The sequence below is a fragment of the Acomys russatus genome, chromosome 2 (assembly GCF_903995435.1).
Source record: "Acomys russatus chromosome 2, mAcoRus1.1, whole genome shotgun sequence".
NCBI classification, from domain to species: Eukaryota; Metazoa; Chordata; class Mammalia; order Rodentia; family Muridae; genus Acomys; species Acomys russatus.
In genome coordinates this window covers 96,976,022-97,002,407 of record NC_067138.1, presented here as the reverse complement: position 1 = coordinate 97,002,407, position 26,386 = coordinate 96,976,022, and the positions used below count along the sequence as shown (strand labels likewise).

The window sequence follows — 26,386 nt, the reverse complement described above, 5'->3', positions numbered from 1 at the left end:
CTGAACAGACACACATGATGGGTGCCCAGGAACAGAAAGTCCATCTGAAGAAAGACAACACATTTGCAACTTTATTGTGTATGGAGAGGAGGAAGGGAGAAGGGCAGAGAAAAATCTCCCCGTTAGAATTCAAATTCTCCAAATCTTGTTTTTTACTTTTCCACCCCTTTTAGTTAAGGTGTTCAATTTTACACAGGAGCTGTTTAGAGAGCACAAATCTGTTTTCTTTCTTTCTTTCTTTTTTTTTTTTTTTCTCCCCAAATGTTTTATTGTTAGACTTCAGGTTGCAAAATGCAGGACCATCAGCAGCAACCCGTTTCTGATAACTCTGGGATTTTAAAAAAGATCCATGCTGCTTTTATTCTGTTATTTCATAAAACATTACTACTTCTCTAAATGAAATAATAGATACACATCAATCAGTGGAGTCACCTTTTATTGTTGATTCAACTACCAGGTTTTTACAGAATTCACTCTGCATTTTATTTGACTCATTCATGAATAGTCTCAGCAGACTTAATTATATTAGTGAAAAAGCACTTTCAACAAAATTATATGCTGACATCTCATAATTCATACTTACAGATTTGTGAAACAGATTTATGTAAATCTATCAAATTACTCTATATAACATTATTTTTTAAATTGAGATTTCATTTTAATGGTATTTATAGAAATTTTTCATGAGAAATTTTACATGAACTATTTTAAAAAAATAGCTCATATGACTCCCTTATGAAGACAGAATACAGTAACATTTGAGCATTTCATCTCCGTGTTCAGTGGTCCATCTGGTACAAGACGGGGCAGAGGAACATGCTCCTAGGGGCAGCTCGATTCCTAGCCACACACTCGCGGAGTGCGGATACTACTCTTAGTAACTTCATCATTTGGTCGCTGAACATTTATTTATAATTTATTTATAGTATGTGTTTAGGCCTTTGTCAGAAACTGAGGTCCATTTGCCCTATCTTGCGCAGTCCCAAAGTGGAATGATTTGCCTATATTCAAATTAGCCCAGCATGCATCCAGGTTGGCGTGTGTGTGTGTGTGTGTGTGTGTGTGTGTGTGTGTGTGTGTGTGTGTGTATGTATGTATGTATGTATGTGTGTGTATGTATGTGTGTGTGTATGTATATCTGTCTATCTATAGAGAACTACTAGGGAGAACTAGTCTTCAGTCCTAGTGATGGACACTGCACATTAGGAGCCAGGCATGTGATAGCAGGAGGAGCTTAGGAGCTTTCACAGATAGTCTCAGGCTTCTGGAAGTGTGCTCCAGCACTGGCACCCGAGTGTGCGTAGCTGGGCATACCTGTAGGACCAGCAGAAGCCCAGCTCTGGTGGAAGGAAGTAGGAAGACCGTGGTTATCTTAGAAACCAGGGCATGGTCAGGTTTGGTCTTTTAGGAGGACACTATGACAGTAGTGGAGGGTGGCCTTCATCTTGGATTCCAAAGCCCTGGGAAGAGCGAGCATAGAAACAATATACCATGTCAGAAAATTAATAACAAAGGATGCCCAGCTGAGGAAGAGAGGCAAATTTAGCTGTGCAAGTGGGCAGCATGCCGATAGGAGGGTCATCTTGGTCACTGGTCCAGGCAGGACCTACTTCCTACTGGTTGTGTATCAGATAATACTGTCAGGATGAGGCCCACTCTACTGTGTTTAAATTGCGGAGCTACCTTGGTCTCTGTCAGTGTAACCTCACTTGCTGTTTCTCCTTATTCCTTTATTTTGTTCTTGTTCATTTGTCTCCTCTCAGATTGGAGACCTGTGATGAGGAACACTGCCTTATCTTTGCATACTCCAAGGCCTAGCAAAATGTGGGCTTCAGTTGTGATTGAGTGGATACCTAGTTTCAGTGAGAAATGCTTAAGTATAACTCTTTTCCACAAACTCTTTTCGGAAAAGGCCTCATTAAATAATGTCTGGATAAAATTGATGTGCTAGGTTTTTAATCAAGAGTCATGGCAGTCTGTTGCCTTTAGTTTTAGACCTAAGGGGTAATTTGATATTTCGAACACTGGTAGTAATTTGAAATAGGAAGAAGAAGGAGGAAAAAAAAAAACAACAACAACAAACAAACCCTAAATATAGTGACCTTTGAATGAAACAAGTCCAGAAGATTGTGTGTTTTTAATTAAAATATGCAATTAAGTTTTTAATTAAAGTATGCTGTTAAAAGCATTGTCAGTGACGAGGGAGTGGCCGATGCTTTGAATTACACACCATTTGGGGTAAATTGGCACTTACTGCCTACAGTATCACTTCAACACTAACAGATTCTCTTCCTGTTTAGCTGACCTTCACACCGTGTGTGTGGTCCCCTGTCCCTTCAGGGCCAGCTGCAGTGTCTCAGTTCTGTGCCCCAGGTCATTGACCATGGCTGGAGCCATTCGCTCATGACTTCTCTCTTATCAGCTGTATTTTAGACATGGTTTTTCTATCTCTTGTGAAGGAAGGGATCTTTTTCTGTGGTGTGTATGTTCAATTAAAAAGCAGGCCAATAAAAAAAGACATCTTCTACTTGCTGGGCCATGTGGTATTGGTCCAGAGAGTTCAGCAGGCCTGTGCGAGTGGCTCTGTAACTCTCCATCCAAGCTGCTTCCATAATGAAGTTCTAGAACCCTTGCCTTACCCGTGGGTGCAAAGCTTAGATTAGAGGCGTGTGAACCCTTAAGTGACTATGGACAAGGTAGTGTGGGAAGATAGCTGGGGACAAGTGATGCCAGCTTTGTTTTTAAGAAGCATTTTTCTCTTAAATGTGTTGGCATCCATAATCAGCTGTACTTGGAATTTCAATATGGAGCTTTGTAAGACTTTTTTTTTTTTTTTGTAAGTGAGTTTAGGTTTGGGGGTAATTAATGTATACATTCCAAATTCAGAGTCACTTAGAACATTTAGGCAGTACAGGGAAAGAAAGGTGCTTGGTTCCCTTCCCCCATAGCTCCTGCTGCTAAGTAACCAGTGAGCACAGGAGTGGAAAGGCTAGGTCTTGGCTCAGTAGTTTATTTCAGTATGTTTTCTTTTCCTGGTGCTTGGTTTGCTATTGCTTTTTTTTAAACAAAAACTCGTTAACAGAAACATAGTACAAGGTAATTTTTTAAAAGCATAGACATAAACATAAGTAAAGAATAAACCTATTTGCCCAAATCCACAGAAACGAGATAGTAGGCAACCAATAAATTAGTTAATCTCTCTCTCTCTCTCTCTCTCTCTCTCTCTCTCTCTCTCTCTCTCTCTCTCTCTCTCACACACACACACACACACACACACACACACACACACACACACGGTCTGTCAGACAGTGCCCGCGCGTCCGCCTTGCTGCTTTCCTCCCCTGGTTCTTATGGTGGTTGCCAGGCTGGTTGCCAAGCTTTGCGTGTCATCCTTAACTGTACGCGAAAGCTGTGACCATCAAACAGGACTACTCTGAGTTTGTACCTGAGCAGTAAGTTACCGCATAGCTGAGATGGGGCAGCAGGGAGGCGCTGTCCACATTCGTGATGCCCTTTCTTACCGTAAGCTCCAGTGTGTACTTGCTGACCTGGATAATTAAAGCACTAAAGTTCCTATTACTCTTGAACCTTTCCATTGTTTTTTTTTTTTTTTTTAAATCAATTCTTTGAGAATTTCATCCAGGACATTTGATGGTACTCTCCCCTCTCTCCAGATTGCCCCTAGATCCTCCCCTCATTCCTCTCTCTACTCACCCAGCATGGTGCCATTTTGTAAGAAAAGCTGGTCAAGTCGAGTTTGTGCTGCCAGTACATGCTTGGCTGTGTGGCCTTCCCCTGGAGCACAGCCAACCTACCAAGGCGAGGGCTCTGAAGAAGACTGACTCCCCCTCTTCCAGAGAGGGGTGGGCCTTCATGCCCAGCACCCCTCTCCGCCCTGGGAGTTTTGTCTGACTTGAGTGCTAATGGTCCCTGAGCCTTGGGGGAGGGGCTCCTGTAGATGGCACCTTTAAGGCAGACAGACTGCCTCCCTCCCGTTCTCTGCACCTTTACAAAGTATGGACCACTGTGTTACTATGTGCTGCAGATAGACACTCCTCAGATAAGGGTTGTCTCTTGTATTGGTACCCCAACATCTCAAGTGGACACAAGAATGTACCTCTTAGGAGGATAGCCCTTACATTGTTTTACTTTTAACAGGAAAATCCACTTACCTTGAACGCATTCTAGTTGGCAGGCGTCACTCTTCTCAACAATGCCAGATCAGAACCTTAAGAGGTTATCTGCAAGTAAAAATGTGTTCAGTTTTAGTCAGTCGTAGTGAGAATTTTATTCATCATTGTAGCTGGCCAGATTGCATTGAGTGTCAGGTCATATTCAAAGAATAGGTTCTCTAATGGGTGAGGTTCTCTAATGGGTGACATATATCTTTGGTAAAGTAAACAGACCGTTTAAGTCCTCCTGCTTTCATTTTGCAAACCGTCCACTGCCTACAGCAGTCCAGGAGTCAGGACTCCGGGCAGCCTGGGTGAGAGGCCAGTAGAACAATCAGGACAGTCTTCTCTGTGCACAGCACTGGGCATGGAAGCACGGCAGCCCCAGACCCACCTCAGGAGGCCTGTGGTGGGTAATGTGGCACCGTGGAGGAAGTCCACTGCATCCTCTTCACAGTCCATCTGTAAAATGTGTCTTCCCTGTGGAGACATTGCACATGCTCAGTCCTCATCGTAGCTTCCAGATGCTCTATGTACCCTAAAACTCACCATTAGAACTTGCTTCCTTGGGTCAGTGAGATGACTCAGCAAGAAGAGGCAGTTGCTGCCAACCCCAATGAGTTCAGTCCTGGGATACACGCATGGGGGAAGGAGAAGACTGACTCACTCCTCCTCTAAGTTGTGCACACACGCACTTTTTTTTTTTTTTTTTTTTTTTTTTTTTTGAAGCAAGTAAATAAGTATTTCTCAGTCTGGTTGTATCATAAAATAACCAAACTTTTGGAAAGCTGTTTTTAGTGCCTCAGAAGAGACTGACAAAAGCAGGAGTTTGGAGAGTGGGGCTCAGGCTCCCTAGGATCTCTACGTGATTCTAGAATGCAGGTCAGGTTGAGACAGTAAGGGGTTTAGAAGTAGCTGGTCGAAAAACTGCCTGTAGGAAAGAGTACTTGCATTCTTGTGATACCATTGCTAGTTAATTTTATCACCGAGTTGTAGGGTGACAAAACTAGATAGTATGATGCTTTGTCTGCTTCTCCATTTTCCACATTTTAATAACTTCCTGATGTAACCTTAAAGGAATGTACTTAAACCCCATTAAGTGTAGTATGTGTGCTTTTTCTCCTTGTAGCCTTTTGACTAGGATGGCCACTGCTCATCAGTAATGACTGTCATCATCATTGCTCTAGCATTCTAGTTGTGTAGGTGAGGGAGCTGTGGGTCTGAAAGGCTGAGTAACATCTTCCAAATCACACTGTTGGCAGATAGCAGCGACAAGACTGCAACTCACATGCCAGGCTCCCGAATCCTGTATTTGTTCCATCGTAAGCTGCTTTTTTGCACAGATTTTTTTTGTATTCTACCAGCTTGAATCACGCTCAATGACGGTAGAGTAGCAGTATTTTCTCTTAAGAGGGCATTCCACACATATCCACGTGCTTTCCAATTCGGTAAAATTCTGAAGACTTCATTACAATGATTTAACATGTGATTTTTTTTTTTTTTTTTTGTAGATTTATTTAATGTGCATTAGTGTTTTGTCTGTTTCAGTATATATACACATGTGTGCCTGGTGCATTTATAAATTTGTGGGTAAAATAAAGACCCAAATTTAGTGTGAAAGAAACTAAAGGGCCTACTTAATTTTTGGCTCTCTTCTTTAATTCTTTGTTCTCTGAAGTGCTGCTTTTTTGGCCGAGGGCCTTGCATATGGTAGGCAAGCTCTCTACCACTGCCTTGTGCCTCAATCCCTCCTTACTGTTTGTTCTTTTTATTACAGTTAAAAACATTTTGGTAAGAGAGAGTATGTTAGCTCCTGTTTTCTAAAATTTTGATCATGGTCTCAAGCATATTCACAAGTTCTCATGGTTACTAAGTTATATCTGGTCATCTGTGTTTCTCTGCCCATTAGCAAGGAAGTCGCACATTAGAGCAACCAGAGTGGCCATCTCCCATACCAAAGTGTTCAGTAGCATTTGGGGGAGCCATCAAGAACAAATTCCCTACTTCCCTATGAAACTGCTAGAGAGTCAGGGTTTTAGTAAAGCATTTGTACTTTGCAGAGACTATCAGCTCTCTAATCACTTTTTTATTCGTGTCACCTGTCTCTTCTCAAATGGAGAAGCTTTGGCTCACTTGCCATTTGACCTTGGAGCAGCCTGGCTTAGGCCAATGCAACACATCATGGCACCTCTATGTCTTCTAGAAGGGCACTGCTGAACAACAGTGAGATGGCCAGCAGATGGGGCTGCCAGGAAGCCCGAGAGTTGTTTGGAAATTTTTGTTGTGCAGCCTTTTTTTTGTGTGTGTTTTTTTGTTTACTTAAGTCTTCTCCTTTTCTGGTCATTACTTATGCTATCCTTTCTGTAAATCCCTTTGTTTTGGTGTATTCCTCTTCTAGATCAGAATAATACCTATAGAAATTTCTGTTACATTTATCAAAAAAATACTCTTTTTTACATGAAGGTGTGTGTGTGTGTCACATGCATGTGGTCGTACATTGTTTCATTGTTTAACAGTTCATTCTGAGATGTGCTGTTAGTCTATTTTTTCATCTATGAACATTATAGCCTAGATGAGACAGGTCCATCACCTGGTATAGATCTTGATAAAAATCAAAATATGTATCCAAGGGGGCTATATACAAAACACGGCTTATTTTTGTATAGCACACTTTTAAAAATGCATATGGTTAAATGCATAATAGAAAATACATTAATCTGTAATAGCCATTATCATCAAGTATCCATGATGCAAACTGTGTGTGTCCATTCTGATATGACCAGCTCAGTATATTTGTTGACCTCAGTATTGTCATAAGCACACGACTATGAATTGTGCTATGAGTCACCACAGTGATGATGTCACTAGGTGATAGAAATGTTTCACTTCTACTAGACTTGACCAAAATGTCATTTTGTGGCACATTTCCACTTAGAAACATCATCTTTACCACTTTATTATCTGTAGTAATTATAGTTGCAAGATGCTGTAAATCTGTCAGTACAACTCAGGCAACACTGATAGGTTCCTGGTCGCTGTTACCACATTCTATCTTCTAGGTGAGGCAAGGGAAATAAAAATAAAGCTCACGGCTTTATCTGTTCCTTCAGGAGCTCAGCATACAGATGCGCCTAGATGTTGGAGCTGCCGCCCAATTCTGGGTTAGGCATGTGGTGTGCGATGGGATGCCCTGGGCCTGCGTGGTGTCCTCAGCAGCACTGCTTGCTGGGTTCGAACTGGTGTATAAATTTGCAAATGACGGGAACCTGTGCTAAAACCGAAGTGAGCTCCTGTCAGCGGGGTTGAACTAACATGCGTTTCCCCTTCCCTCTCCTTACTCAGGGCAGAGCTTGGGGTACGGATTTGTGAACTACATTGATCCCAAGGATGCAGAGAAAGCTATCAACACTCTGAATGGATTGAGACTTCAAACCAAAACAATAAAAGTATGTTCGCTTTTTTTCCTTTACATCTACTTGTAAAATAAGGATTTTTTAAACTAAAAGTTTATCTGTAGTTCTTTTTTCATTTGGGCCCTGTAAACACTTCTGGGAGATATGATGTAATATTTGTGCTTACTGCACAAAGGAGGCAACTTTATGTAGACACTGATATTGACAGACAGAGCAGCGATAGATACCCTCTGATAAGTACTCTGTGAATCCCCCTCAATTTAGTCCTTGTCATAGAGACAATCCTTGTCCTATTACTTGAGGGATTATTGAACTTGTCTAAACAGCAGTAGTTGGCACTTGTTTTGTAAACCAGTAAAGCTTAGTCATGGCTCGCACCTCTGCCTTGACATAAGACTGTGACTAGCTGCTCCATATACAGTTGGGCTCTGGTGTGATCTAACGCAGCCTTTTTTATGGACACCGAAACTTAAATTTTATGCAATCTGTTAATAATAAAGTATTACTTTTTCCAGTTTAATGTTCAACACTATTTGTAGTTAATGTAGAAGCAAGCTGAGCTTGGTAGTTGTATTTTTGCTTGACTCAGTCTAGCAGATCTCTGAGAAGATGGGCTCTCAGCCGTACGTGGTACACAGGTCATTTTCCCTTTGAAGATGTACAATAAGTTATTTTATGGATACTTTTATGCAATGTTTTATTTTGAAATACTTACCTGAATTCTGTGGATAAGAAGTTGATCCAGTATTCAGCACAGACTTTTCTTTTTCTTTAGCAAATAAAGCTGATGTTGCCTCTGTTGAATCGCTGGCCTTCGCTCCTGCCAGTATAGACACCTCACATCAATCATGGCACACTTCCTTGATGAATTTAGGCGTTGCTCTGAAATGTATTTCAAAATAGTATTCTAGACAGTCTCTATCAATTGACTCAAGTTGGAACCTATTTTCTAACCATGATTTAAGAAGCGAGCCCACACTATAGCCTTAAGAGAAGAGAGGAAGTTGGTTAAGACTGACTGACATCCATCTTGCTTAGACACCTGTCCTTTTTTTTTTTTTTTTTTTTTTTTGGTAAGAGATCTTGAAGTGCGGTGTCATCTTTGTGTTTTAAAGTGACTTCTCTTAGGATTGACAGTTAAGGTGATTTGTTAGCCATGGGTTGTTTTGACACCTCGTTTTTTATATTTATTGGCCCATAAGAAAAATTTCTGTCAATGCTTTTCATCTAAAGGGAAGTGCATCATGGTCTCTAAATACACTTAAATGTGAAATGTCCAAGAATTCTGGGTGTTTGTAATAAAGAAAATGTCTAAGGAAAAGATACATCCTATAATCAGAAAGGAACTGCTTATTGTATTATCAGAATTCTAAGAAAACTCTGAGAAATTTGAGATGATAAAGATTTAAGTTGGTTTTGATCTTTTTTTTTCCCGATGTGAGTTTCTTTTGTACCTAGCTCTTCACACTTGCCTGCTTAATCTTTCTTTGTGTCAAATGCTCAGTCTCTTAATAGTGATAATACAATGCCCTTAACAATGGTGCCCACTATCTAGCTATCTCCAGGCGTTTTATGTGTTCTATGTCCTATGGATTTTTTGTAGGCTTCCTCTTAACTTAAATGACCAGCAATCCTCCAAATCAATTGCTCTTAGTGCTGAGAGCCCAAGTTGTTGTTAAAAAGAAAACGAAATGTGATTGGGATGGCTCATCTCAGCAAATGACCCTTTTCCTCGTTCCAGAAATAATCACCATTCTTTCATTCTTAGTGAGTCACTTCTTCTGCCACACATACTGCATGCTCTGAGATCCTGAAAAAGGTAGAAATGCGGAGGAAGCAGGTCACCACAGGATAAATGGACCCAGCCTTTGCAGAAACCATTGATGACAGGAGCCCCCTCACTGCCAGTGGTCCAGCCTTCACTCCTCAGGGCCCAGCTTCTTGGGCTGAATGGACAAGAAAGGACAACAGTGTTTTGTGGCTTTTATACTGTGACATCTGCTACTTGTGCCTTTCTGAAATTTGGGACGGGTGATGGGCAGGCAGCAGGCTACTTCTCTCCCTGCCCCCATTTGGTTCTTGCAAAAATATCAGATAACAGCTGGTATCCTCAATTTGGCCCAGATTTCTTCAAGAGCCAAAGCAGACCATTTTCCAGAAGTAGATTGCACAATTTTTGCCCATATTTATATTTCTATTTTTTCTTTTCTATTAGACAGGATTTGCATTCTTAATGTGAAATCTCGTGTGTGTGTGTGTGTGTGTGTGTGTGTGTCTGTCTGTCTTTCCATTCTCTGGAATACTATTTCTTCCTCCTTCTTCCCCTCCTCCTCTCCCCTCCTCTACCTCCCCCCTCCTCCCTCCTCCTCCTCCTTCTTGTCCTCTAATTTATTCCTGATGTTGGCTTTCAGACTGATCTTCCCGGTTGGTTCCTTCTTTTTAGAGAGCCTCTCTGAAACCCTCCTTTGCTGCTGCCTTACGGGTTTGTTCCAGCTCATGTTGAATTGTCCCCTGTTTGAACTCCATGCTCTTCCCCAAGTAACCACAGAAGTTGTCAGAATGACCTGGATATAATTCAGACTCGCGCGCTGCTCTCTGTCTCCAGTAGGTATGGAGACCTTGGTACTCGCACAGCTTAGCCACGGTCGCATAGTTGAAGACAGCAGTGACTCCAGTTCCTGCCTTCTGGTTCCCCACCAAACACTCACCCTTACGCAATGCTTTTCTTTAGAAGAAAATATTTACTTGTATACAGTTGTTTGTATGTGACATTTAGGTTTCTTCAGTTTTAGTTCCCTTTGGTTTTCTAAGCCAACTGTCGTATCAGCATAACTTAGGTAAATGCCTGTTTTTGTTTTTGTTTTTTTTTAAGTATTGAAGCAGCGACTGAAGTGCTGTGAGAGATGGCGGACTTAGAAGTCTTTCTCGAGGCTTCCTGATAGCATCAGCCCGGGAGGGCTTCGTGTCATAGTTGGGATGCCAAGTGGCATATACATGTATTCCCTGTTTCTTCAAAGAGTTAAACTCATGCAGGCCCCGTGAGACTCTAAGGTAATTGTTGCATTGACCAGTGAGGAATGACTTAGACGCACAAACTGCAGAACCTCAGGTGCATGAGTTCTGTGGCCCTGGGTGAGATTCAGCAGCAGCCTACGCTGTGGTGAGCCCCTCTTTTTGATCTGCAGTTGCTGCTTTGCGCATGCAGTTCAGTTTGCCTTGTAGCTTCTACTTTGATCAGCCTTTGTGGTCAATGTCTCCTTGAGAATGCTGGTTAAGTGGTCAGCATTTGGAGCTTACTGTTTAGTCTTCACCTTCACGAAGAACAGTTTACAAACAGGAAGTCCTAAGATGCTCATTTCAGGTTACAGTGGTATTGCTTTATTTTGAGCAGCACTGACATGCTTAGCCTTGAGTGACGTTAGTCATGTTTCTGGGTCTTTCTGTGCCTGCTGGGGAAATGTGCTTACAACATCCCTTGCTGGTAACAAGTGATGGATCCCCTCAGAAGCGAGGAGCTTGCTAGCCCTTGCCCACACTGTTGCTTACATTGTCATAGTAGATGAAATGCATCTGTTCCCTGATGTCAGTGTGCTATGTTGGGGAGGGTACAGGGGAGAAGCAGCTTCTCTATGGTTCAGACAGTGGAGATCCAACATATTCTGAGGGCACTGTAAGAACTTACATGCTGGTGCAGTGGCATCTTCCGTCAGTGGCTCTCCATTGCCGGTGAGCGCCGTCTATGGCCTGCTCAGGGGATCAGGGCTTGTTGACTGTCAGTCGTCATGCCCTTTGCTTGTGTATGGACAAGATCTGAATAGTTTGTAAAGCACAGTTTAAAGGCGGCACGATTGTCCTTTCGTCTAAATTCATGTATCAGAAGTAGAAGAAAAATGATTATTTTACAAAGTAAAATTACTCATTCCTGAAGTGCCTGCATATTCTTTCGACGTGTACTCAGGAAGGGCAATTGTGCGCGGTGATACACACGTCTGACTCAGCATGCCTCCCATCTTCTCTGGAACATGTGAAGGCATGTGTAGCTTTACTTTCCAGAATATGAGCTCTGTCGCTGGAAAATAACTTCTTATTGTTAGGTACTGCTCCTGAAAACCAATCTCCACCCCCAGAGAAATTTGTGGAAGTATGGCTAGCATGGAAGTGTGCCCCTGTGTATTCTTTTTCCCTCCATAAATATTAAAGCATATAGCAGACTAAAAATTGCTTTTGCCTAAAAATTATTAACTACATCTAGAAATATGAAATATCTTTATTAAAATAATTAAACTATTTAAGCACATATAGAAAATTGCATTATAAAAATTAGAGTATTAAATATTAATAATACCTATTCCTTAAAGTGTTTCAGTTTGGCAGTGATTAAGGTAATTTAATAAACCTTTATTCTGAGCCCCTATATTGCTTTTCAATTTTTTCTTAAAGATTTATACTTTTGACTTTCTCAATAGGAAAATTAGAAAATGTCACATTGAATTTTTCCACCTGTTTAGCTGTGAGTTGGACTCAGCATGGAACTGTGAGCCTCTACTTCTGAAATATTTTCTTGTCTCACCTGGCTGTGTCACCCTGGAGCCAGTCCTTCAACCATTGAGCTTCCTTCCATGGTTGCCTGTGAGTGACTTGGATGGAGCTTGGCCTCCCCAAACCAGGAAGTCTAACTTGTCCAGAGTTTGAGATGGATCTGCACCATGACACTATTCCGTGCACAAACTTCTCAGAAACAACGTACAGCATGCCCTTCAGACTGTTGATATGTGGTGTATATAAAATGTAAATGAGCCCTACTCCCAAGATTGCTTACTTGATTGCTTTCCTATACACATAGGAAGACATTTACGAAATCAGGAAAAGGCTGGCATCCAAATCACTTTTCTTTGTGTGCGTGGTGCTGTGTGTAAGAGTGTGTGTGTCTCTCCTCTCCTCTCCTCTCCTCTCCTCTACTCTCCTCTACTCTACTCCTCCCCCTGCTCCCCCCCCACCCCCCCCCTCGTGCCCCATCTCTCTCTGTCTCTGTCTCTCTCTCTGGGGGATGCCGGGGGTGGGGGGATGAATGAATATGGATACTTGAAGTTTATGTGAGGTGCCATCCTCAACCCATACTCCCTTTATTTATTTATTGAATCAGGGTCTCGTTGAACCCAGACCTTGAAAATTTCATTAGTCTTGCTAGCCAGTGTGCCTGTTGAGTGCTGGGGTTACAGGTTACCTCTGTGCCTGCCCAGCTTTTTACGTGGATTTCAGCAAACCCAAACTTAAGTCTTTTGGTAGCATAGTTAGTACTTATCACTGAGGCATCTCCTCAGTCCCCAAAACACTCTGACCTGAATAATTTTAGGTAGGAGATATTCAACTGCAATTGATAAGATTATGTTAGTAATTTATACTAATATGTGCTGACTGTGCTTGTTTAGGAGAAATAAGGAATCTTTTCATAGGCTGTGTCTAGTAGGACATTAAGAAAAGATACAACTTTGTTTCATTGTTCTGCTTTTGGAAGCACAGTCTCTGTGGCCCCTTGAGATCAGAGTATTCATGCCTCGGCTCCCAGTTTATTTTCTAGTGAACTAATGCTTTCCTAGGGGATGATTTGGTTAGGGTAATCAGCATTCCATTCTGAGGGCTTGAAAGTTTTGACTCCTTTTTCTCCATCACTTGTTCACTTCAGTGCAGTTTGCTCTGGAAAACCATTTATTCATCCAGCTTCATTTTGCTACAAGATGTTTGGGATGGGCTTAGGTTTCATTGTGATTGTTGTAGGTTGTTCTATAAAATTGAATTAAATATTCCATATATTGCATAATCTAATCTTACTGTAGAGTAGGAGGAGAGGGCATGGAAGCTGTGCTAAGGACTTGCCAGTTGGTAAGTGCTCTGATAAAAAGGCTGGCAGCATAGTTCTAGAAGGTGATTGCTTACAAATATGTAGGAAGTGGAAATTTGAAAGCAAATGTTAAAGGAACCACATAGAATCTGCTAACATCATGCACAGAAGAGCCTGAAAATGACAAGGGATGCTAAGAAGTAAGAGAACTGTACAAAGGAGACATGGGATTGGGCCTTGATGGTCATTGTGAGAGAACATTTGTTCTGTGGTTTTGTGTTTAGAATGTACATGTGTCTGAGCATTTCAACACACCCAGCATTTCTCTGGCTGGAGTACTTTACTTCTGGTGATAGTTGAAGTGTAGAATTTGGGAATCACATCGTGCACTGCTCCCTCATTTCAAAGCATATCTATAGACCATTATTTGCCCCATCCTTGAAATGACTGCGAAACCTTGCAGAAAAGTATTTGAAGTACAGTCCTCAAATTTGCTGGCCACTTATGAGTGCTAGGCTAAAAAGCGTCATTTATTTAATCTGTCAGATCTCTGTCCAGTGCTAAAGCCAACTAAACAATAAGAAAAATCAAAACTGGAAAAACTAGAAGGAGAGAAAGAGTGCACATCAGAAATGAAGCAGTGATGAAAACTTAGCAGATGGACTAATAAAAACTTAGCAGAGAGACTTCTTTGCCTTTTACTATATACAGATAGACATAGTGTGTGCTTTCCTAATTTTGCTTACCTCATAGAATGCTATAGTGTAGAGCCATGTTTCAACTTCTGATGGGCTATTTGCTACATCTCATTCCGTCTATATTGAATCTATTTTATAAAGCTCTTAGATAAGGCAAAATAACAGATGACCTTATTAATGAGTTATTTATATGAGATCTCCTTCGTGTCTTTCACATTCTGCTTCATCGAAGCCCATGCATGATTTCTTTATTGCCCAGCTTTGCTGAAATAGCCAGAAGAGCCCAGACCTGGTTGTCATCCTCTGGCCTTTCAAGGTCCCCCTGCTTCTCCCAGCTGTTCAGTGGAAGGTTAGATGGACATTTGAGAATTCCCAGAAGGCAGTAGTTTTCTGTTCTTTGAATAGATTTTTTTCATTGGATATTATCATTCTGTTGTTGCTGGAGTGGAAGCTGTGCTCATACAGGCCGTGGGTGGGGAGTAAGACCCCAGCTCTTTTCTTCCACGTGCCCCTTAGCGGACCATAGGGTGTGGTGATGGTGGAATGGTCATCAGTAGATGGAGTCTGTCTTCTTCAGGAGGAAGTTGTTGAGTCATTGTGTTGCCCAAGCATGCTCTCCAGGAACACCATGACGCTGGGAGATGGCTCCATTTATTCTAGCTCAGAGCATGCTGCCAGTTTCTCTCTGTAACCTGCCTGGTTAGGGGCCTTTTGAGTACACCTGTCTGCAAGTGATACTTTTGAGCACTGGCATGGATTTAAGAAATCGCTGCTGCTGCTTCTATTGTTTTTTTTTTTTTTTTTTTTTTTTTGTTTTTTGTTTTGTTTTGTTGTGGGGGCGGTTGCTTGGGAATTTAATAAGTCATAGTTGACCAGAACTTTGAATCATTTGACTAGTGCCTTTTTAATACCTAAAAAGACGCAGCTACGGAAAGCACTGGAATTGTAGTCCAGTGGATCTATCAGGGATTTGGGCTTTAAACTAGAAGTAAGAGAGGAAAACCCGAATCTGATCCACAAGGCCAGAAAATGCCATCCTGAGCAGAGCTCTCCCTCAGTCCGCCTCCATGCCTGTTGCAGATGTGTGCCTCAGTAGAGACGTTTCTGTAAGGCCTTGCTAGCTGTGGCTGCTGTTGTGTCTGACTGCTTATGGGCATGGGTGGGTGTGCTTTTGTCTAATCATGAGCCGGGAAGGCTGATGCTTGATCTGTTTGTCCTGTTCTGCGCAGCTAGTTAGACAGAATTAGGTGCTACCTTGAGGGAGTCCATCCACCCTTCTTTGCCAGGCCTGCTTCTCAATGAGTTGTCACAAGACTCTTAAAAAAGTAACTTGTGAATGAACAGTAGCAGTCTCAGGGAGGCAAATGCTTATTCTCTTTCCCTGATAAATTGGAGCCCAACAACAACAACTTCTTCTTCTTCTTCTTCTTCTTCTTCTTCTTCTTCTTCTTCTTCTTCTTCTTCTTCTTCTTCTTCTTCTTTGTCATTAGTGTAAGGTATGGGGGCAGGGTGGGGTGTTGGGTATTAATCCTTCCCGCTTAGGTAGCTAATGAGTCTCAAGTGGCCTTCAGATGAGTGACAAGAAAGAAGAAGCAAAACTTCACTGGGTCCTAGAAACATAAATCAAAAAATAATAATTTCCCATGAGTTTTTTTATTTATCTGTATTTGGAACCTTAATGCTTCCTGCCTATTTTATTCATATATGTCTCCTTACATTCCTAGAAAGGCTATGAAGACATTGATCGAGCCTCCCACTTTATAAGGTTAAGTACAACAGCAATTTTCTGATTTCAGTTTCCCATGGTCTGATCAGGATCTGAGGTAGGCATGTTCTGGTGGTCTGAGTTCCTGGAAATCCTTAGAATTCTATGGAATTATCATAACTTCCGCAGTGTTGCATTTGTTGGTGATTTATATTCCTAGAAATGCTTCTAAGACAAAACATGGGAATTGTCTCATTCAGAAACTAACATTATAATATGGCAGAGCTCTGGTTTTTATGAGCTCACCAGAAAACCATAACAAACAAGGCCCAGGGCTTGAACATTATAGATTTTAAATCTGTCTGATGAGGAATGTCCAGACCTTCTTTTGCTCCTCAGAATCACTAGGATGGAGTGGCTGACAAAACATATATAGCCACCGAGAGTTCCTGACCTGATCACCAGCAGACGCAGGCCAAGGAGAATGTTCTCTAACAGCTTTCATGAGTGGTTCTTAGACTGTGATCTCACCTAAGCAGGCAGGCTAGTGATTCTTCATAATTCATGCTTGGGTATACTCAGGCTTATTTGCAAATAATGTCTCTTATGCTTTGCCAGTAGAACAATGTGCATTCAATGCTAAAATGCTGGATTTAATGAAGAAGCAATAAATGTATTCTTCCTGTGTAGTTAGCTTCTTTTCAGGGCATTTGTAGATCATCAGGTGCTTCATAAGATGGTACTCACGACACATGACATCATTTGCTGTCTGTATCCTGTATCCTTTGTGCTTGCTTAGAGCCCATGCACTGAAGATCTTCATGGTGGTCAGTGTAGATGCTCACAGTATAAAAAGTAATTTGATAATCCATTGTAAATTGATATCATGTCCCCCACCATCTCTTTTCACCTTTCCTTAGTATCTTATTGTTAATCTTTTTGCCTAGGGCTCCCCCAGAATGGTTATTTGTTCCATTATCATAAGAACCATAGCATGCCATAAATAGTTTTTAAAGAAAACATTTCCTGTCTGCAACCTTAATTTAGGACCATTTGACCAGTAAACTGAATGTTGTCCCACAGCCATATGAAAGCACTATATAGGTTTGCTAAAAGCAGGCTCAGATTTGCAAAAACAGGTTTCTAAGAAATTGTCACAACCAAAGAATATTTTTAGTGTTTTTCACTAAGCGGTGTCCTGAGGGAATTGTGAAGTTTTGCACTGTCTGCAAACTACCCTGGCCCACAAAGTCAAGTGAACTGTGAAGGTGAAGGCTAAAACCACCTCTCACCTCTGTGCTTTGTTCTTGGAGTAGCAGAGAACATTGATCTACCAGCAGCAAAGCGGGTACTGTTTGGAGGGTTAATTACAGCTAGTGAGTGTAACTGATGCTATCAACCAGTGAGAGCCAAGGAAAGGGCTGGTGCCGGATCATTCCGGGTAATTAAATAACTACCGGTGAGATGCTGCAGGGGAACTCAGGTCTGAAGAACAAACATCAAGGTGGCTCAGTCCCTTTTCACCGTCCCTTCTTAAGTTTCCGGAGGTGTTCTGGAAATGTCTGTGATGCCATCTCTTTGTTTTGTCCTGTGGAAGGCTGTCCTGCTTTCTGTAAAACCTCTTATAAGATCCTTACAACTGCCACAGGAAAAGCTTTAGGAGTACAGTGATTATTTTTTGTTAAAGCGGTTTTGGGGCATGGGGGGGTGGTAATCTGTAGCTCAGGTGCCTGATAGACATTTGGAGAATGGAGGATCTCATTTTTGAGTGAGTACATTAGTCTTGCACATAAGTTCATTTAAAGAAAGCTTTCCCGTGATTACTCTCCGATGTCTGATTGTGTTAGAGAGCGCTTAGTGTTTCAGGTTATCCCATAGGCACTGAGTAAATGTCTCACAGTCATATGACTTCAATCACATCTACAGAGCACATGCTGGAGACCCTCCCATAGCTCCTCGGGGAGTGCTTCGTATTTTACCTAACAGTCCTTCTCTGTTCATGCACATGTATGTCTTCCTCACACAGATGCTCACTGTGTCATAGTTAAAGGCTAAGTATTGTAGGCGAGGCCAGAACGTCTTCTGCAACTGATGGGTGTTTGCTGTTTATTCATTTCCTTGGTGTTGTTTTAAGTGATTACACAGCTTGTACTGATTGACGCTTACTACAGACAGACTGCCCTTGAAATTAAGAAAATTAGTTTTGTACCTATTAGCATGAAAATGTATATGCATGTACCCATAAACTGGGTTGCATAAGACCCCCAAACATTGTCTTGGATGTTGTGTACTATTTACAAGAAAGATAGGGGGCTGAAGTTTTATTTATTTAACTTATTTTGTATATACAGATACAATTAATGTGTGTTGGGAAGGAGGCATGCACATGTCACAGCATGCATGTGGCGGTCTGAGGACAGTGTATAGGAGTTGGTTTATCACTGTTCACCATATGCATGCTGGGGTTTGAGCTCATATCTTTATCAGCAAGTGCTTTACCCGATGAGCTGTCTCATTGCCCTGGGTTGCAGATTTTAAAATAGGTATTGTCATATGTTCGAGTGAGGAAAACAATTTGTTAGGAAATTGTCTTTGCATGTATGAGATAACTCTAAATGTACATCAAGGTTGTGGTGGTTGTAAGGGTCTTATTATATAGCACTAGTTGGGCTGAAAATTGCTATGGAAACTACTAAGCTGACATTGAACTGGAAAAAAATCCTCCTGCCTCTGGTGCCTGAGTGTTGGGAGCACTGAAAGGCTTGGTGGAAAGAATTATAATATGTTCAGGAGTCCTATTCTCTTAAGCACTGTAGAGGACTGGACCAAGACCAATACCTGGGTGAGGGAGTAGTGCAGTTTTCTAACATCATTTATCAGCGTCATCGGGCCTCATGTCGCTCAGCCTAGTTTTGGGCTCCTCATGTAGCCAATGGCGTGGATTTCTGTTCTCCTGTCTTTTCCTTTCAAGTACTGTGCCTTCAGGAATGCTCACAACGTCCAGTTTATATGGTACTGGGGGTCCATGCGTCCATGGTAGGGTCTCATGCATGTTAGGCCACCACTCTGCCAACTCCCTCTACCAGTTATCTATCTGTAGCCCAGGTTGCTAGCTTCAAATGTTACCTTTTCCTACCACACATTACATATAGGCAGTGTATCTGCTACCCACACCCACCCCTGAAAGGGCAAAGATGAACAAATGTAAAGTCTAAAAAATTAAATAGAGAAATAGTTGATCATGTATAATCATGGCTGTGCTGTCTTAGACAGGAAATATCTGTGACTAATTGAATGTTTTTTGTAAGCATTTTGAGTGTGTAGGGTGCTCTGTTTAGCTTTGCTAAATGTTGGAACAACTTAAGAGTAAGGTGAGGCAGTCCTAAGCTTGACAGGGTTACTTAGTACAGGAGATAGCAGTTATTCTGTATGACGGTTGCTGGATGTAAGTTAGTGGATGCTTTCTAGAGGGTTCTGTGGTGACTGCTGAGGTGATAGGCTGCTACAGAGTGGTTCCATTTCGTGAAGAAGCAGGAGAGTCACACAAAGGAGTGTCTCAGGCACAGAAGCTTTAGTATGACGACCCCTTTGTGAGAAACTTAAGTCTCAGAAGTACACAAGTGTATGTATTCTTGCCAACCGATCACCTTTGACAGGATAAATTGGTAGGAAAATTCTACCAGGTCTAGCTGTATGTTCTATATCTGGGCCCCTTTAGCAGCAGCACGACTTTTGACTCCTGTTTAGTGGTTTGCCCTTTGGGGATCCCCATCAGGAGGCATGCTCATATGCTCAAAAGTAGAGAACCCCACAAGTTTAAACCAAAACATTTCCGGATACTTTAAAAAAATCCATTTCTAATGTTGGGTGGACGGTGTATAGCTTTGTCATTTTCTGGCAGACATCGTTATATGTTGAAGACATGGTCCCACAGTGGATGTCTGAAGGATTTATGTTTTTCTGAACATTTAGCTGAACTTTTTACTTTAAGTGAGATTTTCCATATAAGGTCTGTCAGCCAGTCTCTGCTTATTGCCCATGACTCTTTCATAGCTTCCTCTCTTCCTTCAGACCTTAAATAGAGATTGTGAAAGCTTTAGGCTATCACTTGCTAATAGTGTACTAGAGCCGCAACTAGCATTCATGTGCTTATGGCCTGAGATACTTGAGGAGACCGGTCACTGCAGTTGGAGACCCCCTCTGTTCAAGATTCAGGATCTTAACAGGACTCTTAAGCCGTCACTGGAAAACGACTCCCTAAGAAGTGGAAGAGGACATCTTTCTTTCTATAAGCCTGTTTAACCCATGTTGTTTCCTGGGAAGCATAAATGCCGGTTGTTTGGCCAAATATCACAACTGTAATCATCAAGCATGAGAGGCACTCTGTAGGTAGCTCCTGCTCGAGTCCTTGGGCTACCTCCACTCCTCATACACTGGAGCGCCTGCTTGGTGCGTGGGCTGTACAACAGGCACATCCCGAAGAGTCAGTTTCAGCCCAGTAGGAGCTTACAACGTACAGAAGCTAAGCAGCAGTGCTGTTGCCCTGCACGAAGCCCTGAGGCAGCTGACACGTGACAGCATTGACGCCTCACACAGAAATCCTGACTACTGAATACCAAGGGTTCCCTTTACGTCTCTTGAACATTGTCATAGCATATTTGTTCTATGCACTGTGCCACATGCTAGAGTCAGACTGTTGGGGAATTGGATCACATCGTTAAGCATCTGTTTGGGTAGTGACTTGGAACCAAACCAACACACACACACACACACACACACACACACACAAATCTGGAATTGGATGTTCTTCTTTTAAATTTACTTATTATTTCTGTCATTGTTGCCCTCTAGTGTTACCCTTTGTTTCTTATTTTTTTTTATATAGATGTTAACAAATCTGTACTAGAGAGACTAAGAAGAGGAGATATTTAATATACGATAGTTTGGTTAGAAATATGAAACTGACATAGGCTCTTCCGTTTGCTCAGGTAGATTCTGCATGTCTCGAGTGGTGATGCACACATGCAGTGCCAGTCCTTGGGAAGCTGAGGCATAAGGCTAGCCTGGGCTACATAGCAGGATCCCTGATCTCTTCCACCCCAGGCTATCTTTCCCCCTCTGCTCCCTGCAAGGGATTCTGGATGACGCCTCTCCTTCTGAGAAGGCAATTTTCTTCCCTACATGTGGCTTTTTGTCTTCAGCCATCTTATGAAATGCATGCAGTGGTCATGCAGGGAGTGGAGTAATTACAGTAGATTTTGCCAATGTCATATTTTGTAATATTTGAATTGTTGTCCTCTTAAAACGTCATATGCCAAGTTGTTCTCACCTGACTGCAAAGCTAATAGTAATTCTTGAGCCTTTCTTCCATCAATTGGGATGGCAATATTGGTTTCATTTTTACTTTGTTTTTAGATACAGAAATGCTTTGAGAACTTGGATGGCATGTTGTTTTGTTGTGTCCCAGGACTGCCTCTGTCATATACACTTTGTTTGTTATTACTAACATGAAGAGTGCTTGTTAAGCTATTTGCCTACTATAGGCAAGGAAAAACAGTGAAAGGGCCATAATTGTATACCAGCTATCATACCTGAGAAACCAGAACCATGTCCCTCACCACAGCCTGTTTGGATCCTTTGTTTAGCCGATGTGTGTGGTGTCATGTTCAGAGGCTAAGTCTATGCCCTGTGCGGAAGGAAAGCACATTTAGTCAGTTCTGCGGTTGTTAGTTTCCTGTGCACAACACTTACCGCCAGTATGCTTTTGTTTCTCTTTGGCTGTTGAGGGTTCTCAGTATTAATCTTTAACAGTGTCTTAGGATCCGTTATTCTTAATCTTAGCTTCATCTTTAGGTGGGATCTAAGGTCAATTGCCTTGACTTTTTTTTAAACTCAATGGAATATGAAACTGCTACAAGGCTGAGAAGCCTCCACAGTGGAAGCAACCAGCTGTCTTTTTCTTCTAAATGGTGTATGATTTTCAAAAGAGGCAGAAGCACTGCACTATAGGAGAGCTTGTGTTGTAGGTATATTTCAGTTGGTGTCAATTGGTGTAATGTCAAGATTCTTCATTTTCTCTTTATTTTCCTGGCCTGCCTCCAAAAAGTAACCCCCCCAACCTAAATAAATATTGGACATTAGTAATAGAAGAAATTCTGTATTTGTACTAATCAAGTCACTCACTTCAAGTGTTTCGTATTTAAAAACAAACAACAAACTTTAAGCCGGGTGCTGATGGCACACACCTTTAATCCCAACACTTGGAAGCCACAAGTAGGTAGATCTCTGAGTTCGAGGCCAGCTTGGTTACTGTTCAAGCTCCAGGACAGTTAAAGCAACACACAGAGAAACCCTGTCTCAAAAAACCAACCAACCAGCCAGCCAGTACTCTTTAAAATGTATTATCATCATCACTCTGTATGTGTGCACACATGTAGAGATGGGGACAGCTCTGGGTATGTTCTCCCCTTCTGTTTGTGTGTGGATTACAGAGATTGCACTCATCAGGCTTGTGTGGCACATGCTTCACACTGAGCCCTGGCTTTCATCCACGGTTCATAGTTCTTACATGTACTTAAGAGGATGTTTTAACTTATCAAAGAATAGTGCCACAGCTTCTTACACTGTCTCTTCAAGTATCCGTGGCAACGGCTGCTCATCCTCTCATTGACTGTTATTTCACTAGTTATTTGTGAGTTCAAAGGCCATGTTTCAGCAAATAGTATAATAAAAAAATGGATGGATGGAAAAGCCACATCTCTGAATGGAATACCTGCTTCTTTTCTCTGTGTCTTTGGACAAGCTACTTGTTTGTTTTTGTTCTTTTGGTTTCCCCCCACCCCCCAGACAGAGTTTCTCTTTATTAGCTGTAGCTGTCCTGGAAGTCACTCAGTAGACCAGGCTGGCCTTGACTCAGAGAGCCACCTGCCTCTGCCTCCTGAATGCTGGGAGTAAAAGCATGAAACACCAATGCCTGGTGCACACTTTTGTTATCTTTTTATTCCAGATTTAAGTCCATTCCCTATTCCCACCCCAACCCCACCAGTACTATATTATTCTGTTGAAGATTGTTTCATTTAGGGATTTAAACCCTCAATTTAAGAGCCAAAACTCCCCATTAAACGTGTTTAGAAGAATTGTCAGTCCCTTCTGTTGACAACACTTTGAACTTTGGCATTCCGTATCAGGCTTGTGGCTTGTCCTAACTTTTAAACAAACTTTTGTAAGCTTTCCACCTTAGTGCGTGATCATCACACACTGTCTTCATCACAGTAAGTGATGAGGGCTACACCAATGTACGCCAAAGGCGTACGGCAGGTATTTCCCTATTTCAAGGAGTTTTGTCGCTAGCCAAACAGGATAACGGTAGGTATGCCCTGTTGCAATCCCAGGTTAAGAGCAGCACCATCGGTGCACTGTAGGTACAAGAACAGAGTCATGGGATCAAACAGAGTGGGCAGGACTGGCAAGCATTGGCGGCATAGAGAAGTAGACTAGCTGATGTCGGCAAGAAGTTGGGAATGACTGAGTCAGAGCAGCAGCTTTTATTTAGCAGAGGAAGAAGCCTAGGGAAACTGTACGTTATTTGAATTTATATAGAAAAGGTGGGCAATACCCTAAGCAGAAAAGTCCAAGAAAGTTTAGGTTACTCTAAAAGCAATTGGAAGCACTCAGGCATTTTGATCAGGAAATAACACCATCAGAAGTATTTCATGGTGGTCGGACAGGGTGGCACATACCTGTAATTCCTAGCATTCTGGAAGGCAGAGGCAGGTGGAACTCTGAAGCCAGCCTGGTCTACAAAGAGTGTCTGGGACAGCCAGGGCTACCAAAAAAACCTATTCCATGCTATCTCTGAACTCAGTTGCATTTAAGCAATCATTATTAGTCATAACATTGAGCAAATCTACTTGAGGTACAGCATGAAGGTCTATTTTTTCCTCCAGCTGTGTTTTCTCATTTTTGTATCCTGGAATATCAAAAGAAAGTACACTGGAGTGTAAACTTGTGTAAGCCTTTTGCTAGAAGTTACTGTTTGCTTATCCCCCACATCTTTGCTGGGGCCAATCTTTAGTTTGCATGGTTCTCTCAGCCTTTCTCATTTGCCGCTCATGGGAAAACACGCCTTTCCTGAAAATGTAATCCAGGGCTATGATAATGCATATGGCTTGATGTGTTCTGAACATGCTCCAGTAGTGCTTTGCGTTTGGAAGTGGATCAAAGTGCAGCTCTTTCCTTCGGGTACATTTTAAGGTCTGTGGCCTAAATTGTGTTCTGAGGCTAAATTCCTCTGTGTGTGTTCTGAGCCCCTCTGGAAGCTGTGCAGCAGCCAGCTGTGGAGCCATGGTGCTGTCATAGGACCTTTGCTTCCACTCTACTGAGTGCCAACTTGTGTTTAGTGGTAGTCACTTTCTCAGATAGTCTCAATCAGGCCTTCACTTTATGACATGAACAGCAAATAACTTTCAGTGTAAATGGGCGTAATTATGACCTTACCCACTCTTTTCAGTTAGAAGAAAATGAATAAAGCTTTAAAAAAAAGTCTAAAATGGCAAGTATATAATTTTCAAGTTTAATGTTTGGAGTTCTGGGTCAGTAGTTGACAAATGATAAAAGTTGTTCATTGGTAATCTTGTCAGTGGGTGACTTTTCACATGTTCATAGTTGAAAGAGAAACCGCTTACTATGTTCATTTGTGAATCATAACCACTTCAGTCTGTCAGTATTAAAGCCACTGTTTCTGATGTTCCCATTGATGAGTTGGAGACAGGGCAACAGCGCTGCTGGATAGACTCATTTCAGACACGCTCCTGTAGAACGCAGTGATGGTCTAGGGGCTCAAACTTCATGTTTAATGAAGTACCAGGTCTTATCCATAAGATATTAAAAATTCCTTGTAACTTTATGAATTTTGATTAACCTGTTTTGATAACCCACTCTTGGTGTATGCATTACTCATCTTTGCATGTTTAATTTGTAATTAGTTTTAGCTGATGATGAATAAATAGTTTTTTAATTACAAAGAATACAGTTGTTTTGGAGTATTCCATTTTTGAGACCTAATTACTCTGGTAAGTTTCTCTCTCTCTCTCTCTCTCTCTCTCTCTCTCTCTCTCTCTCTCTCTCTCTCTCTCTCTCTCTCTCTCTGCTTGTCTGCTGTAATAGCATTTGTGAAGAGCACTTCGGGAAAGCCGTTGGCTAGAGGGTGTCTTGGCTGCTTCTCACCCCCCCCCACCCCCCCCTTTCTTCCCTCAAGGAGTCTCAGTATTGCTTGCCTTGGTTTATTATATCACTTGTAGGCTTGTGAGAACTTCCAGAATAAACCTGAGTTTTAAATTGCTGTCTTGGAAGCAGATTGGTGTTCAGTTTTTGTACTCCCTGTATCATCTTTAAATATTTAAATTGCAGACGCTCTGGCTGCCTCTTAAATTAGATCCTTCACTTAGTAGTTTTGACATTTCATAACCTTGCTCCTCAGGCATTAAATATTCACCTGTTTAAGTGGCAGTGAAAATTTAAAATCCAAACCCATATATTAATCCAGTGACTGCAGATTGGAAATCAGCTCACTTTTGCTGAAGGAAGAAGCTATTGGCCCCACTAGGACGTGTACTAGAGATTGATTGTGTTGAAGCATTTCTAGTGTAAAATTTATCATGTAAAGAAAATCCTCTTGAGTCATCTCTGAGGGAGTCATCTCTGAGGGTCCCTTGTGGGTCTTTAACACTTGGAAGATGGAGACAGCCCCAGTGTGGTTCTCAAGGTGGATATTGATGCAAAGCACCCACCCACACAACTCCAAATCCACAGCAAAATCAGAGTGGTGACCTGTGCTGATAATTGCTAGGTAGAGAGATTGGGTTGGTAACTGATTTAAATCCCCAAGGTGAAATCCTCATCCTTCTGCAAGGCTTCCTTCCCACTGTGGTTTAAAGTCTACTTTGTATTTATAATCCTCTGAGATTGAAGAACTGTTTTCCTTTTCTTGGAAGACAGGATGTCATTGACAGTGGTATTCCTGACCAAGCAGAGGAAAAGGGAGGCTACTTTCATTCCGGGAGACTTAAAGGCATAGGGTGGAACCTGGTGCATTATGGGAGAAGGGCCAGCACAGGTGCTGTTTCTTAGACGTTCTGGAAATTCCTGGGGGTAGAGTTCTTTATTTCTATGGATTAGAGTGTAATAAAGCTTAATTATGATGTGCAGTTTCTACAGTTAATCTCAGCTAGTGACCACTATTCTTAGGAAATGCTGCTTTGAGATAAAGTAGTGCATGTGACATAAAAATGAGCTTGGTTTGGTGACATCTTTTTTCTTTGCTTAGTTTATATGAGTGCTTTACGAAACTGTCTAGAGTTTACTTAGAAGTGAACTGACAAGCTAGTTCCCATGTTGTGATACTGTGGAAAGAAAGCTGGACCAAGAGATAAAGGCAAGAGCGGCTGGTGACTCCAGAGCTCAGCGCTGGCTGTACATGACCTCAGGCCTGTGACTTGCTTTCTTTACCCCTTGTGCCAGCCATAGTTTCTCTTTGTGTGTGTCCTGCCTGTCTCACGAGA

The 26,386-nt window shown here is 41.8% G+C and overlaps 1 protein-coding gene across 21 annotated transcripts in view; it reads left to right on the top strand.

Annotated features, from left to right (window-relative positions):
- The window catches only part of Elavl2 (ELAV like RNA binding protein 2), a 155,240-nt gene that overhangs the window by 111,997 nt on the left and 16,857 nt on the right, over positions 1-26,386 (top strand). For 20 of the 21 annotated variants that reach the window (XM_051164158.1, XM_051164166.1, XM_051164139.1 and 17 more), the window contains one exon: positions 7,515-7,618. In XM_051164158.1, coding sequence (XP_051020115.1) covers positions 7,515-7,618 — 104 coding nt within the window. Of the gene's footprint in view, positions 1-7,514; positions 7,619-9,188; positions 9,312-26,386 lie in introns of those variants that run through there. The other variant, XM_051164215.1, reaches the window with a different exon arrangement.